At 37.3% G+C, this 15,701-nt stretch overlaps 1 protein-coding gene across 12 annotated transcripts in view; it reads left to right on the top strand.

Annotated features, from left to right (window-relative positions):
* The window catches only part of USP34 (ubiquitin specific peptidase 34), a 186,512-nt gene that overhangs the window by 114,142 nt on the left and 56,669 nt on the right, over window positions 1-15,701 (top strand). For 11 of the 12 annotated variants that reach the window (XM_036435430.2, XM_036435437.2, XM_036435438.2 and 8 more), the window contains 9 exons: window positions 320-483; window positions 1,099-1,164; window positions 2,810-2,956; window positions 3,042-3,098; window positions 3,185-3,262; window positions 3,849-3,943; window positions 7,271-7,443; window positions 11,830-11,983; window positions 14,612-14,690. In XM_036435430.2, coding sequence (XP_036291323.1) covers window positions 320-483; window positions 1,099-1,164; window positions 2,810-2,956; window positions 3,042-3,098; window positions 3,185-3,262; window positions 3,849-3,943; window positions 7,271-7,443; window positions 11,830-11,983; window positions 14,612-14,690 — 1,013 coding nt within the window. The remainder of the gene's footprint in view (window positions 1-319; window positions 484-1,098; window positions 1,165-2,809; window positions 2,957-3,041; window positions 3,099-3,184; window positions 3,263-3,848; window positions 3,944-7,270; window positions 7,444-11,829; window positions 11,984-14,611; window positions 14,691-15,701) is intronic. The other variant, XM_036435431.2, reaches the window with a different exon arrangement.

Genomic DNA, 15,701 nt, shown 5'->3' with positions numbered 1-15,701 from the left:
TGCTTGGATGTATTGAGGTTAAAGATTTTAATTTTTTTTTTTTTAAGGTGTGAAGGACGTTTTATACATAGCTCAAGTACTAAAACATTTTTTTGTTGAATAATTTAGTTTTAAATGAAATGAAGTTGTGACAGTCCTTTGAATTTTTAGGAAATGAATTAGTTTTACTATGTGTTCTTACTAATTTAAAAATTACCATATATAGTGTTTTATACATTTTAACTAAATATGTAATGGAGGGTAATGGTTGTTAATAAAAACAATACATTATGTTTAATAGTTTGTTTGGGGGACATTTTTTCTTCCCTCTTTTTTTCAGCAGCCCATGCACCTTATAAGTGGGATTACTGGCCTCATGAGGATGTCCGTGCTGAGTGTAGATTTGTTGGCCTGACTAACCTTGGAGCTACATGTTACTTGGCTTCAACTATTCAACAACTTTATATGATACCTGAAGCAAGACAGGCTGTCTTCACTGCTAAGGTACAATTTTCTCACGTTAAAAAATTAAAACTATAAAACAAAATTTTTAAATCTGTCACTAAATCTTGATTTTTTTTAAATTTACTAAAATATTGTTTGAGAAGCAACTTATGAATTTTTAAAAAATGGCAAAATTTGACTATATAACTAGCTAATGCTATGTGTGGGGTTTATTTTTTTAAATATATTTTTATTAATTTCAGAGAGGAAGTGAGAGGGAGACAGACACATCAATGATGAAAAACTATCATTGATTGGCTGCTTCCTACACGCCCCCTACTGGGGATCTGGCCCAAAACCCCGGCATGTGACCTTACCAGGAATTGAACCATGATTTCCTGGTTCATAATTTTAAGTTCATCCACTGAGTATACAGGCTGAGTAAAGAAAGTGACTTTTTAAAGATGTCTTTATTCAGTTTTCTTACATAATAGTGATGGCTGTCTTTATAATAATGAACTAAATACTTCCATTTTTAATACTAAAATTGCTAGATTGTGCTTTTCTATACATATCTAAAAGAAAGAAAATGGATAGTGTAAAGCATCTTTTAGTACATTGCTAGAATGTCTATTGTCAGTATTTTTTAATTGGATGTTTTCTTTTGAATTTCAGTATTCGGAAGATATGAAGCATAAGACCACTCTTCTGGAGCTTCAAAAAATGTTTACATATTTAATGGTATGTTTGAGAATTGTGTATGGGATGGGGTTGGGAAGAGATTAAACAAAAACTTATATCCATGTATAGAATGCCCGTGAACACAGACAATAGGTGAAGCCCTGGACCTGGCTGGAAAAGGGGAGTAGGGGGGCAAAGAGAGGGAAAATGGGAAGGGGACATCTGTAGTATTCCCAACAATAAAAATCCTATATAATAAAAGCCTCGCTGAAACTGGTTTGGCTCAGTGGATGGAGCATCGGTCTGCGGACTGAGGGTCCCAGGTTCGATTCTGGTCAAGGGCATGTACATTGGTTGCGGGTACATCCCCGGTGGGAGGTGTGCAGGAGGCAGTTGGTTGATGCTGTTTTTCTCTCTCATCGACATTTCTAGCTCTCTACCCCTCTCCCTTCCTCTCTGTGGAAAATCAATTAAAAAAATATATATATATATAAAAATAAAAGCCTAATAGCTAAGTGTCCAACATTTGTTCTACCATTTGTTCGACTATTCAACCAGTCACTATGACACACACTGATCACCAGGGGGCCGAAACTCCAACCTGTAGGTTAACTTGCTGTTGATGTCCGCTGATCAGGACTGGATGAGATGAGCCAGAGGCCCTGGAGCCCTCCCCAGCTGGCCAACCTCCCACGGTCCCTCCCCGGCCCTGATTGCATCGATGCAGTCCCTTAACCTGGCCTGGCCTCTGAGCTCACACAATCTGGAACCCCTTGGTGGATGTCACAGAGCTGGTTTTGGCCCGGTCCCCGCAGGCCAGGCCTGCAGACCCCACCAGTACATGAATCTGTGCACCAGGCCTCTAGTATTTTTTTCAAAACCTAATTAGATAAACCCTCTCACCAAAACTGAAAACATTAATGCTCATTTGTTTTGACTTTGTCCTGACTATGTACTGTTAACTTTTCTAATCGAATTTGTCACTTACTGGTATTTTTAATAGTTATATCTCAATTATTTACATCCTGTTAGTGTCTTTTGAAGAATCCCTTTTTCTGTCACAGCCCCCCAACCCACCTCCCCCATTAGGCTTAGAATTTTCTTATTTCTTTTTTTCACCCCCTCTTCTTACTTTCATAACTGTAAAAGTTCACTAAATCAGTGTGTTGCGTGTCTTTTAAATTGCAAATCTTACAATATTACTCCCAGGCTTAAAATTCTTCAGTGGTTCTTCATTATGAACAGAATAATATCCAGGTTCATCAGCATGGCACATAGCCTGTGTGATTCTCTCCCCCCCCCCCCCCCCCCCCCCCCGGTGTTTGTTAATTATTACCCGAAGATGTTTTTTTCCATTGAGTTTTAGAGACAATGAAAGGGAGATAGGGAGGTGAGTTGGAGAGAGACAGAGAGAGGGAGAGGGAGAGAGAAACACTTCAATGGGAGAGTGGGAGAATTGTGTATGGGATGGGGTTGGGAAGAGATACACAGTGACTGGTTGTCTTCCACTTGCAACCAGCTGGGGCCAAGGATTGAGCCTGCAAACAAAGGTGTGTGCCCTGAACCAGAATTGAGCCCAAGTCCTTTCCGTGCATGGGCCTATTCTCTTACAATTTAGCAATACCAGCCAGAGCCAGACTTAGATTTCTTTATTTGATTATTTTATAATCCTTTTCTCCACTCCCACCTCACTATTCATTTACAGGAGAGTGAATGCAAAGCATATAATCCTAGACCCTTCTGTAAAACATACACCATGGATAAGCAGCCTCTGAATACTGGGGAGCAGAAAGATATGACAGAGTTTTTTACCGATCTAATTACTAAAATTGAAGAAATGTCTCCAGAACTGGTTAGTACCAGAATACTGAAGTTTCTTGACATTTATAGAGATTTACCCAACTTTAGTTACTGACTTTTGTTTGTTTATTCCAAAGAAAAATACTGTCAAAAGTTTGTTTGGAGGTGTAATTACAAACAATGTTGTATCCTTGGTAAGTACTCTACCTGTTCTTTGCTTTTTAGAAATCTTAATTAGCTTATTATAAAAATTACTAACTTTTTACTGTTACCTGACCAGGATTGTGAACACGTTAGTCAGACTGCTGAAGAATTTTATACTGTGAGGTGCCAAGTGGCTGATATGAAGAATATTTATGTAAGTAGTGTGCATATCTATAGTTTTTTTCCTAATTTTAAATTATTTGTATGTACCAGGATTATGTTTCTCATCTTGAAAGTTAACTTTCTTCTATTTTCTAATGCAATGCTACTCAAGATAGGAACTAAAAATAGACAACAAAGTTGATCTTTTCCTAAGGAAAATTTCAATGCTTCACTTTTGAAAAATTTAATAATATTCAGAGAGTATTTGTGTCGATGTGAGGGGAAAACAATTGTTACTGAAATTAAGAATTTATTTTAACAAATATTTTGTCCCTAGCCAGCTTGGCTCAGTGGATAGAGGACTGAAGCGTCCCGGGTTCAATTTTGGTCAAGGGCACAGGCCCAGGTTGCAGACTCTGTCCCCAGTGTGGGGCGTAGAGGAGGCAGCTGATCATTAATTTTCTCTCATCATTGATGTTTCTATTTCTCCCTCTCCTTTTCTCTCTGAAATCAATAAAAATATTTTTTAAAATTTTGGTTTTCCTCTGTGTATTTACTCAAATTGTAATTAACTATTTTTTGTATTTTGCATGCTGTAAACAGTAATATGAAACCTTTAACTCTGGCTTTATATACAGGAGTCTCTTGATGAAGTTACTATTAAAGATACTTTAGAAGGTGACAACATGTATACATGTTCTCATTGCGGGAAGAAAGTACGAGCTGAAAAAAGGTATGTTTTTTTAAATGTAATGTTATTTTTATAATCAAGTGGAAGTAAAACACAAACTTATATAAATTAAAATTATCTGATTAAGGTTAAGGTCATCTGCTTGGAGATCATTCCACTAGTAGTTTTTTATATAGTTATTAAAGTATACTTTCAAGCTCCCTTAAATATTTCAGATTTTTCTCTTTTAATTAATCAAATATTTACCAAAGTCTGTCCGGTTGCTTATTTCTCTGCTCTGCATTTAGTGAAGCAAGATAAAGAGTCTATTTATGAACTGAAGACATCCTTTTCTGAATCTCTATAATAGATTTTTTTTTTTCTTCAGAGCTCAGGCATATGGAGGCTAGTTTAGGACAGAGTAATTGGGCAAAGATGTTTCAGTTCTACAGGTGAATATTGAATGACAAGTAGAAATTTGTCTGAAAGAGCTAGCAACAAAGGCAGAGAAATAGAAATGACCTTATATATGCAGGAAGTCCAGGAATAGGCTAGCCTACATCATTCAGGTAGAGCAGTGTTTCCCAAAGTGGGTTACGCGTACCCCCAGGGGTATGTGTAGAGTTTGGTGGGGATATGCATTGCACCATGTTTAGCTGCCCCTAATTCTACATTCTCATGAGTACGAGAGGTACTCAGCGTTACGAAAGTTATAGAAGGGGTACACTGCGGTAGAGGATTTGCAAGATTGGTAATATATAGTAACATCAAGTAATTAATATCTAGATTTTGGATAATTTGCTTAATTGGAGGCATCTGAACATCTGCCTGAGAAAGAACATAAGTATTGCAAAGGACAGAGACTTAAGCCATCCCAAATATACAGAGGCAAAAGTGACACAATCAAATAAAGAAAATCAGGATAGGGAGGTAACCCAGAAACTAGGGAAGAGAATATCAAGAAGGTACTCAGAGATTGGGGGTAGGGGAGTCAAGCTGAGTAAAAAAGCACTGAGTTTTATTTCAAATAAGTACTTGGTGTGTTTTGTCAAGTTGTAGCAATAAAAGCAGGGTTGTCAGGGAACATGGTGTCAAATACAAATCATTCATTTTAGAAGTTTGATAAAAATCAGCAGGGAAGATGGAGTTTAAAATGAACTTTGGGATCAAACAGAGTTGTTTTCTAGATGAAATCATGTTGAAGGCAGAGAAAGAAAAGCCCTTGCTTCAAATTGCTTAATAGATTATTTTTTCCAGGTAAATACCTATTTGAAGGGTATGGTATTCTTTTTTTCAACCTTCAGAGTTCAAGTTTGTTGCAAAAGAGAAAGATTGTGGGTAGACATATTCAAATGAAAGTATAACTGTGCAGGCAGCTACAGGAAGAAGAAAAGCTCATCTGGTAAGAATTGGATTAGGTTCAGAATTAAGGACTCATACAAAATGGTGTCACTCAAAAGTTTTTAGGAATTTAATGAGTCGGTCAAAAGATAGAGTAAGTCACATTCTTTGGAGAATTTATTTTACTTGGAATAAATCTGTCATTCTTAATATGCTTCTTGTAACATTTTCTTTTGCGGGGGGCTAATGTAATTCTACTACAATAGTTTGGGTTTTCCTAAATACTGTTTCATCTCTCCCAGACAAAGTGTTAATCAGACTTTTGTATTCTTAACATACTTATAAATGTCTGTAATAACATAGTAAGTGGTCAACAGAAATGTATTGAGGATCATATTCTGCTCTATCTTTAAACCTTTAGTTTTGTCAGTTTATTCTTTCCTGAATAATTTTACCTACCACCTTAATATTAATCTCTGCTGACATACTGATTCCCAAATTAATCATACCTAATTTGGAGTGTTGTGTTGTTCTCTTACAACTGTCTTAGTCTCAGATTTAATAGAGACATAAATTCTTATCTTTCCAGCTGTTTTATCTTCTGAATCAATGCACATTCCATTTCCCACCACAAGTCTGTTAGTGACTGTTATATTTCAGGATAATTCATACTCTGATTATGATATACAAGGTCCTTCATCATTGAACTGTTTATGCTTCTGTAACCTTATCATTTGCTAGTCCTAAATATTCAGTAATGATGAATTTTTGGAATATTTACTCCCTTTGCTATGACATCTTTTCCTTATTTCCTTCATCTATATTTCTTTAGAAAACAAAAATACTATGCTCTTGGTTTAAACAAATTCTCTTTTGATTCCTGAGTACAGTGAAGTATTGTTTTCTAAAATTAATATTTTCATAATTATACACACATACACACACACACACACACACACACACACACACACACACGAGGCCTGATGCACAAAATTTGTACAAGAGTAGGCCTTCTTCCCCCAGCTGCTGGCATCTGCTTCCCTCTGGCACCCAGCACTCGGGCTTCCTTCATCTGGAAAGTTGGAAGGTCATCCCGAAGGATGGGAGAACATCTGGTCTAATTATCATATTATGCTTTTATTATAGACTAGTGGCCTTGTGCAAGAAATTTGGGTGTCTCTCAGCCTGGCCTGCACCCTTTTGAGTCTGGGAACCCTTAGGGGATATCTGACTGCACTTTTAGGCCTGATCTTACAGGGATATCCCTCTCACAAAACCGGGACCACTGGCTCCTAACCGCTCTGCCTACTGGCCTGCTTGCCCCCAACTTCCCTCCCCCCCCTGGCCTGATTGCCCTAACCGCCTCTGCCCCACCACCATGCTTTATCCAGCAGGACATCTGGAAGGTCTCCCTGTCTAATTAGCACATTACCCCTTTATTAGTAAAGATTTTATTTAAACCAAAATTTTGTGTGTTTTTTTTGTTATTGTTGTTGTTTATTTTTTTAACTTGATCTATTAATATTTCAACCATAAGATTTAGGTAACCAGTTGACTTTATGCTGCTACTGAATTGTTGTACTATCAGGCACCACATATTAAATGGTATTTGCCAGGCAGCGCTCTAAAAGTTATAGAGAGTAGTCACTTTAGTTTCCATTTTACAAATCAGGAATTAAGCTTAGAGAGGCTAAGTAACTTGTTTAGGGTCGTACATCTAATAAATGATACAGAAACTTCAGTTCTAGTTGACAAAATAAATACTTCAAACCGTGTTATTAAAGGTGGGGGAAAAAACCAAAGACGACCTTGCATTTAAAGTATGGTGTGATTCTTTTCTATACTTCCATAGCAACTTTATATATCTTCATCATGTTGTTTATCAATCTATTAATTTTTTTTTATCTAGACACAAGAAAGTTGTTTCAGAATGAAAAGAGGGCATGTAAGGGGTTATATATGTATATGTCCCTCTCTTACATGATTGAAGTACTTTGGAAAGATAATTATTAATAAAGGTTTTTATTCATTAATTTTCCTGTGTTTCAGGGCATGTTTTAAGAAATTGCCTCGCATTCTGAGTTTTAATACTATGAGGTATACATTTAATATGGTAACGATGATGAAAGAGAAAGTGAACACACACTTTTCCTTCCCATTACGTTTGGATATGACACCCTACACAGAAGATTTTCTTATGGGAAAGAGTGATAGGAAAGAAGGTAATTTTCCATCTCTTTTCTTTTATTGTAGGTCTCCATGACCAGATAGTTATAAAGTTGTAATAAACTATACATTTAACAAAATGGAACTGAATCTTAAGGTTTTTAAAGACAACGTGGCACGTTCAGGAGTTACCAATTTAATATTTAATATCTACTAGGACTGTGTTCTAGGCACTCTTCTCAGCATTGAGGACACTGTAGTAAGCAAGATAAATGTTCCTGCCCTTGTAGAACTTAAGTCTAGTGGGCAAGTCTTATATTGAAAAAGAAATTACAAACATGACATAATGTCAAATAAGGACACTGAATGTATTACATCTAAGGGAATCAGGGAGGGTTTTTATGAGAAGTGACATTTAAGCAGAACTTGAGTAAGAGCTAGATTGAGAGGAATGGATAAGCTCTTTGGCAGATGAGGACTGGAGCTGATGAAATGGGCAAAGGGCAGGGGCCAATTCATTTTTTGGCAGGTCATGTTAAAAATTCTTATCTTTATTCAGTGTGAAACAATTGGAAGGTTTTAAGCAGGAAACTGAGATGGGAACCAGATGGGCTATGGAAAAGGTTAATCTGACTACAGCAAACAAAATGGGTTAAAGGATGATGAGAGGAGTGTGGAAAGGCCATTCTGGTAAATTACAGAGGCGGTAACTTAGATGAGAAAGCATACTGGTAAAGTTGGAGAAGTGTATGGAGATGGCAGTTAACAGGACTCGATTGAATAAATGAATCCAACAAAGTTGTTGAACATCTACCTACTATCTGATTTGCCATTCTTGTAGTAATTGGACTATGGTGATAACAAAGAACATGGTATCTGCCTCCTTTGAAGATTACATTTTGTTTTAGTCTGCTACTAGAATGAGGAGGAAAAGCCGAGTGACTCGGATTTCTGGTTGGATCAGCTAGGTGAATAAGGGGCCAGTATTTCAAGATCTCAAGAAAGAAGGAATATGTTTAAAATTATTGGATGCTAAAGAAAAAGAAGTTTCAGTAAGAACGTGATGGAGAAGATTTTTTGTTATCTTTATCAGAACAATTTTATTTGAGTATTGCAATAGGAACGTAGATTGCAATGAGACAAAGATGGTTCATAAATAGTTACCTCCAAATTGCTATTTCATAAGAGCAGTGATTTTCAAAATTCTTCATATGCCCCTCCAGGACCACAGAGTTGAGGAATGGAAATAGATGAGAGAAGAAAGCATAACAGATCTAGGACTTGCCTTTTATATTCTTCTTTAGCCAGAGAAGTTACATTTTACATATTAAGAGTCCTAGCAATGTTTTCTTTGTATAAAAAGTTATACTGATTTAAAATTTTAAGGTGTAAAGAAGTTACTATAAGATGTAGGGAAGAGAACAATGATTCGATCTTGATATTCTATTGCCTGGCACTTACTAAGCATTCAATAATTTACTCTTAATAAATGAAAGATGAGAGAGAAAACCAAGATGGCAGCATAGGGTAGACACCTGAATGCAGCCTACCACAACAAATTTGAATTTAGAACTGGAAAATGGGAAACATCGCCCTGAAGCGCCGGACGGCTGGCTGAGAGGAGGCTCTACCATCTGGGAAGGAGAGAGAAGGCACGCTGAACCTCAGGAACTGTAAAGGTGCGGAGAACTGTGTGCACGAAAAGGCAGCCACCTGACTTCGCTGCTGGCTTGCTTGCGGAGCGTGGAGAGGGCGGGCCGAGTTTGCTACTGGCTTACTCCCTGCGTGCGGACAGGGAGGACAGCTAATGCACGGTGACTAGCTTTCTTGTTTGGGAGGAAAACAGAAGCACCCTATTGCTCTGATAGACAGCCCCAGACAGGGAGAGGCCAGACTATCAGGCAGTGGGCAGAGATCTCTCAGAGGTGTGTGAAGCCAGCGGCCTTACTGCGGGACTCAGAAACCAGACCCTCGTAGGCAGGGGCTGACCAAAGTTTGTCTGCACCACTAGGAGACTCTGCCCTAGCGGAGCTCAGAAGCCCTTCCAGTGGCTAGCTTTCTCGTTTGCCGTGAATAGGACCTACTAGGGAGGTACAGACAGCATTCCAAAGCTTGTCTGTGCCTATATCAATGAGGTGCGTGTGCCTACAACCAATCTTGCAGGATTCACCAAGGCTTGTCTGCCACTCCAAGACTCTGCTCCATCCAAGCAGAATACAGAAACTCTCCTAGCTGAGACACTTCTGATCCTTATAGGCTTGGAGATCAACGCTTCCCAGTGATCCCAACAACAAGCAAGGCTTAACAAGACTGCACACACAGCCCACAAAGGGCTACACCAAGACTCTACCTTAGGTAACTGGGAGGCTGACCCACTGAACCATATAGGACACCTTAGCACACAAAGCCACCCTACCAACTCAGGGAAGCTGTGAAAATGCCGAGACAAGGAAACAGATCACAAACAAAAGAAATGGAGGACAAGAAGCGACTGGATATAGAGTTCAAAACCACGGTTATAAGGTTTTTCAAGAATTTCCTAGAAAAGGCCGATAAAATAAACAAGACCTATGAAGATATGAAAAGGGATCAACTAGAAATAAAAAATACATTGTCTGAAATTAAAAATATTATACAGAGTCCTAAAAACAGAATGGAAGATCGCAAGAATCAAGTCAAAGATTTGGAACATAAAGAGCCAGAAGACACTCCTCCACAGAAGCAAGAAAGCAAAAGAATCCAGAAAATTGAAGATGATGTAAGAAATCTCTGGGACAACTTCAAGCAAATCAACATCAGAATTATGGGGGTCCCAGAAGATGAGAGAGAGCAAGATATCGAAAACATACTGAAAGAAATAGTGTCAGAAAACTTCCCCCACCTGGTGAAAGAATTAGACTTACAAGTCCAGGAAGCGCACAGAACTCCAAACAAAAGGAATCCAAAGAGGACCACACCAAGACACATAATTAAATTTCAAGAGCAAAAGACAAAGAATATTAAAAGCAGCAAGAGCAAAGCAGGTAGTTACCTATAAAGGAGCACCTATACGATTGTCAGCTGATTTCTCAACAGAAACCATGCAGGCCAGATGGGAATTGCAAGAAATATTCAAGGTGATGAATAGCAAGAACCTATAGCCAAAAATACTCTACCCAGCAAAGCTATCACTCAGAATTGAAGGCCAGATAAAGAGCTTCACAAATAAAAAAAAAAAGCTCAAGGAGTTCAACGCCAAACCTTAATTATATGAATTGCTGAAGGGGGTTTTTTAGGAAGAGTAAGAAGATAAAGATAAAAATTAAGATACACAAATACGTAACAACAAATGAAACTACTAAAAGCCAAGGGAATTAAAAAACCTGATGAACAATATTAATTGTTGAATATAATAGATTCAGAGGTATGGAAGGGGAGTGGACTGACGATTCCTGGGGAAAATGAGTGCGGGGTGCGGGAAGAGCCTGAACAAAAACTGCACCTATGGATGAGGATCATGGGGGATGGGGAAAGGGCAGAGGGTGGGATGGGAACCTGGTGGAGGAGAGCAATGGAGGGGAAGGGGGGAAGAGGAACATTTGTAATAATCTGAACAATAAAGATTTATTTAAAAAATAAAAATAAATGAGAGATGAGATAGGTAAGAACAGCGAGTATAGGGTATGCTTTCAAGAGAACATGTTCTTACCTTAACCAGTTTGGCTCAGTGGATAAAGTGTCTGCCTGCGGATTCAAGGGTCCCAGGTTCGATTCTGGTCAAGGGCATGTACCTCGGTTGTGGACACATACCCAATAGGGAGTGTGCAGGAGGTAGCTGGTAATGTTTATCTCATGATGTTTCTAACTCTATCCCTCTTCCTCTGTGTAAAAATATCAATAAATGTTATTTTATTTTATTTTTTTAAGAGAGAACATGTTCTTTATTTGAAGAGAGGAGAGAAGATGGCAACTATAGCTATGAAGGAATATGGAGTTATGGGAGGGAATTTTTAAAGTTAGCTTTTGGGTATATTTAGAAGTTGTGGGAAATGAGCCAGTAGAGATAAGTTTTAAAATACAGGTGAAATTAAGTGAGCATTTTATATATACATCCTACTTTTTAGAACTCTTCAAACTATTCCTAAAATTATAGCAAGACTGCACAGAAACTGCTTCATTCTATTTTTCATGACGCTTCCATGAATGTGGAATTACCAGAAACTTATGTCAAAATAAGGAATTTGTTGTCTGTAGTTTTGCACTAACGTGATTATTTTTCAATTTGTACAATGTTCCTTAACATACTAGGTTATGGATGGTGATAGCAAATACAGTTGTTTTGTACCTATTTTAACATATTAAGTACCTGTACCTACTTATGTATGTACAGTATATAAAGCAATTCTAAGGTGTCACTGTGTAGTTTTCAAATTATTGCCATTATTTTATGTAAATCATTTCAGGTTTTAAGGAAGTCAGCGACCATTCAAAAGACACAGAGAGCTATGAATATGACTTGATTGGAGTGACTGTTCACACAGGAACAGCAGATGGTGGACACTATTATAGCTTCATTAGAGATATAGTCAATCCACATGCTTATAAAAACAATAAGTGGTGAGTTTAAAATATTTTATTTGGATTTTAAACCTTTTAAAAGTATAAGCTGTTGATAGTTTTCTCTTCAGATATGTTTTCTGATGTCAGTATTCTAAAAACTTTAAGAAAGAGGTTAGAAAAAAATTTTAAATGAAAGTGACTTTCAAAACACAATATGACTTAATTATTAAACTTCATGGATCTCTAGACTCCTTTGAGAATTTTATTAATGCTTTCTTCAGGAAGAATGAACACACAAAATTTTGCATGCAATTTTTATATTCATAGAACATATTGCACCTTTCAAATCTTATCTGTGTGTTCACTCATTCAAGAGCTTTTACTGAATTCTTTCTATAAGGTGGCCACACAAAGTTCTTATGCACTGAGTAGCCAGATTATTATGATCTCTAAATGCATAATAATCTGGCCACTCATTGTATATCCTATATAATAAAAGGCTAATAGCAAATTGTCCCCTCGATCAGGAGTTTGACCAGCAGGCAGGCTGGCCAACCACCCATGTTCCTTTCCCCTGGCCAGGCTGGTGAGACCCCACCCATGCACGAATTCATGCACCGGGCCTCTAATATCCTATATAGTAAAAGGCCAATATGCAAATTGACCAAACTGTGGAACAATCGGTCACTATGATGCCCACTGACCATGAGGAGCAGACACTCAATGCAGGAGCTGCCCCCTGGTGGTCATTGCACTCCTACATGGGGAGCGCCACTCAGCCAGAAGCCCTGAGCTGGGCTCAAGGCTGGGAGCACAGTGGTGACAGGATGTTTGACTGTCAGCGTAGGCCCACTGTGGGCCTAAGCCATCAGTTGGATATCCTCCGAGGGCTTCCATTCTATAAGAGGATACAGGCCGGGCTGAGGGATACCCCCCACCTCCTAGTACAGTGGTGCCTCGCATAAAGAACGCCTCGCACAGCGAACGCTGCACACAACGAACTTCCTTTCATGATTCATACAACGAACTTCGTTTCACACAACGAAATCGCCCGAGCTTCCACGACCGCTTTGCCCGAGCTTCCACGATCGCTGCCGATGTATTGCATCCTTCCGCGCAGGCACTGCAGGCAGTCGTTAGTCACTGCGCTTAACTTAAGCACGTATCGCGGCAATCGTTCTTCATTACGAATTAAATCACGCACGTATCACGGCAGTCATCCTTTTAAGTTAAACTCAATATTTTTTTTATATCATGATGTATCTAAATAAAAATAATAAAAAATTTATCTTTTTTTATGTCATCTTAGCATATTTTATGCTACAGAACGAGTTATTTTTTTTTTAACATGTATTGTTATGGGAAAACGTGTTTCACATAACGAACTTTTCACATAACAAACTTACTCCTGGAACGAATTAAGTTCGTTGTGTGAGGCACCACTGTACATGAATTTCATGCACTGGTCATCTAGTACACACACACACAAATATTGAGTGACCAGATTATTATGCATTCAGAGATCATAATAATCTGGCCACTCAGTGTATAGTCTAGTTAGAAGCTAACTTAGCCAGGATGGCATGACTTAGTGGTTGAGCACATGCCTGGGTTGCAGGCTCAATCCCTGATGTGGATTGTGTGGGAGGCAGTTGATCAATGATTTTCTCTCATCATTGATGTTTCTATTTCTCTCTCCCTTCTCTGAAATCAATATATTCCCCCGAAAAAAAACCACAAAAAGTTAACCTTCATGTTTCACTCTACCTTTCCTTTCTCCTTTGACACACACATTCTCTTTTATCATCTTTTATCACGTTAACTAGAGGCCTAGAGCACAGATTTGTGCGCTGGTGAGGTCCCTTGGCCTGGCCAGTGGGGAGCGGGCCGAAACTGGATCTCCAACATCTCCCAAGAGGGTCCCAGATTGCAAGAGGGCGGTTTTCGGGTGACACCCCCCAGAATCAGGCTCCCCTCTCTCTGATTCTGGGTTCGTCACCTGAGAACTGCAACTGCCAAGTCACTGCAGCTCAGCAGCTACTGCATTGAGCGTCTGCCTCCTGGTGGTCAGTGCGTGTCATAGTTACAGGTTGGCTGGTCGATTAGGCTTTTACATAGAGAGATGTTTGGAAGTCATTAAATCAGTTCTTTCATAACTATTTTTTGGTTTTCAAATGTCTTCAGATGTTAGTCTAAATAAGCACTAATATCGTAGAATAGTTTTGTTCAACTATTTCTCTTTAAGTCAATCATTTTATATCTTGAATGTTTTTTGTCCATTTGAATATATTTCCATAAATATACTTTGAGTCAATTTTTTATCATAAATTTTAAAATGGCATCTTTATCTTTGGAAGTTCTACCATCTCTTAATGTTTTTCTGTCCATGTTACAGATTATATTTACACAAACTTTATTGCTTTTACGAACTCCCATTATTTCTAGGTTATAAATAAATTTGTCAAATTTTAGGGTGGTTATTACTGTTAAATTATATTTCCAATTTATTTGGATTCGAGTTGTCAAAATGAGAGCTTAGTTAGAATTTACCTTGTATTACTAATAATAGTTTTGTAATTATTTATAATATATCAGTATATAACCTAAATATTTTTTAAAAAAATATGCATAATAGAGAGGTATTCAGTACATTATACTTTATCAACTCTACTTGCTCTGTTTTAGGTATCTTTTTAATGATGCTGAGGTAAAACCTTTTGATTCTGCTCAACTTGCCTCTGAATGTTTTGGTGGAGAGATGACAGTAAGTTTTATTCAAAAATTACAAATAGCTCATGATTTTCACATGCTTTGCAATATCATAAAATCCAATAGCAGGATCACTTTCTTTTTAATCACTATGATTCGATCTAAACTTTATTCTGCTGGTATTAATGGAACTTTAATATGTTTGGAGAATATAATAACCCTGGGAAATATTTTTTAAATTGGTTTTTTTCCTTCAACTAATTAATAATGTTAAGACTTAACAATTGAAAATGAAATAATAATATAGGACTTGAATTACCTTTCCTTGTGACATTATGATTGCATTGGTTGTTCTCTTGAATGTTTTGGGATTAAAGCCAACAAAAATTACTCTTTATTGACTTAATATGAACACTTTGACAAGGAAGTTGGATTGAGCTGAGCTTTAAAGAATTGTTATATTATTGGCTTTTGTAAAGCAGTTAGCAACCTGATTATTAGAAGTGATGAGATAGAAAACGAACAGCTTACCTGTTACATAATTAACAGTAAGATATACAAAAAGATCATTAGGTTGGAGTAGAATTGTAACAATTTCACTCCTGCCAATTTTCTAAACACTTTAAAAATACCTTGTTGATTCTTTTAAGTCAAATATTTAATAGTTATTTCCATTTCACAGACAAGCTCAGATAAACCAGTTTTTAACTTGAATAGCCATGTTTATTATGAAATAATTATTTACATTTTGGATTTTAATGGACTTTTTATTGCTCTTTCGTGTCCTTATACTATTCCGAATATAAAAGAAGTAGGAAAATTGCTAATACTTTGGAGATGGGTCGAAGGAGTAAATAATGAGTTAGCACTGAAGCTATCACTAAACTGATTGCATCTCTAAATGTTATTCACAGAACTACTTCTTTAAAAAAGTAAACTTTCCAAAAAACTCTTTTTAAGAGTTTTTTTTCAAATTGCAAGTTCATTTTATTTCCTATGTTTTATATGTTGTATGATAAAGTACGTTAAAATATGTTTTGCATCTCCAATTTTTAGTACTCTTAGT

Source organism: Pipistrellus kuhlii, unplaced genomic scaffold (genome assembly GCF_014108245.1).
Source record: "Pipistrellus kuhlii isolate mPipKuh1 unplaced genomic scaffold, mPipKuh1.p scaffold_m20_p_13, whole genome shotgun sequence".
In the NCBI taxonomy this organism is placed as follows: Eukaryota; Metazoa; Chordata; class Mammalia; order Chiroptera; family Vespertilionidae; genus Pipistrellus; species Pipistrellus kuhlii.
Note: the sequence above shows the minus strand (reverse complement) of the source record. Positions and strands in the feature narration are given on the sequence as shown.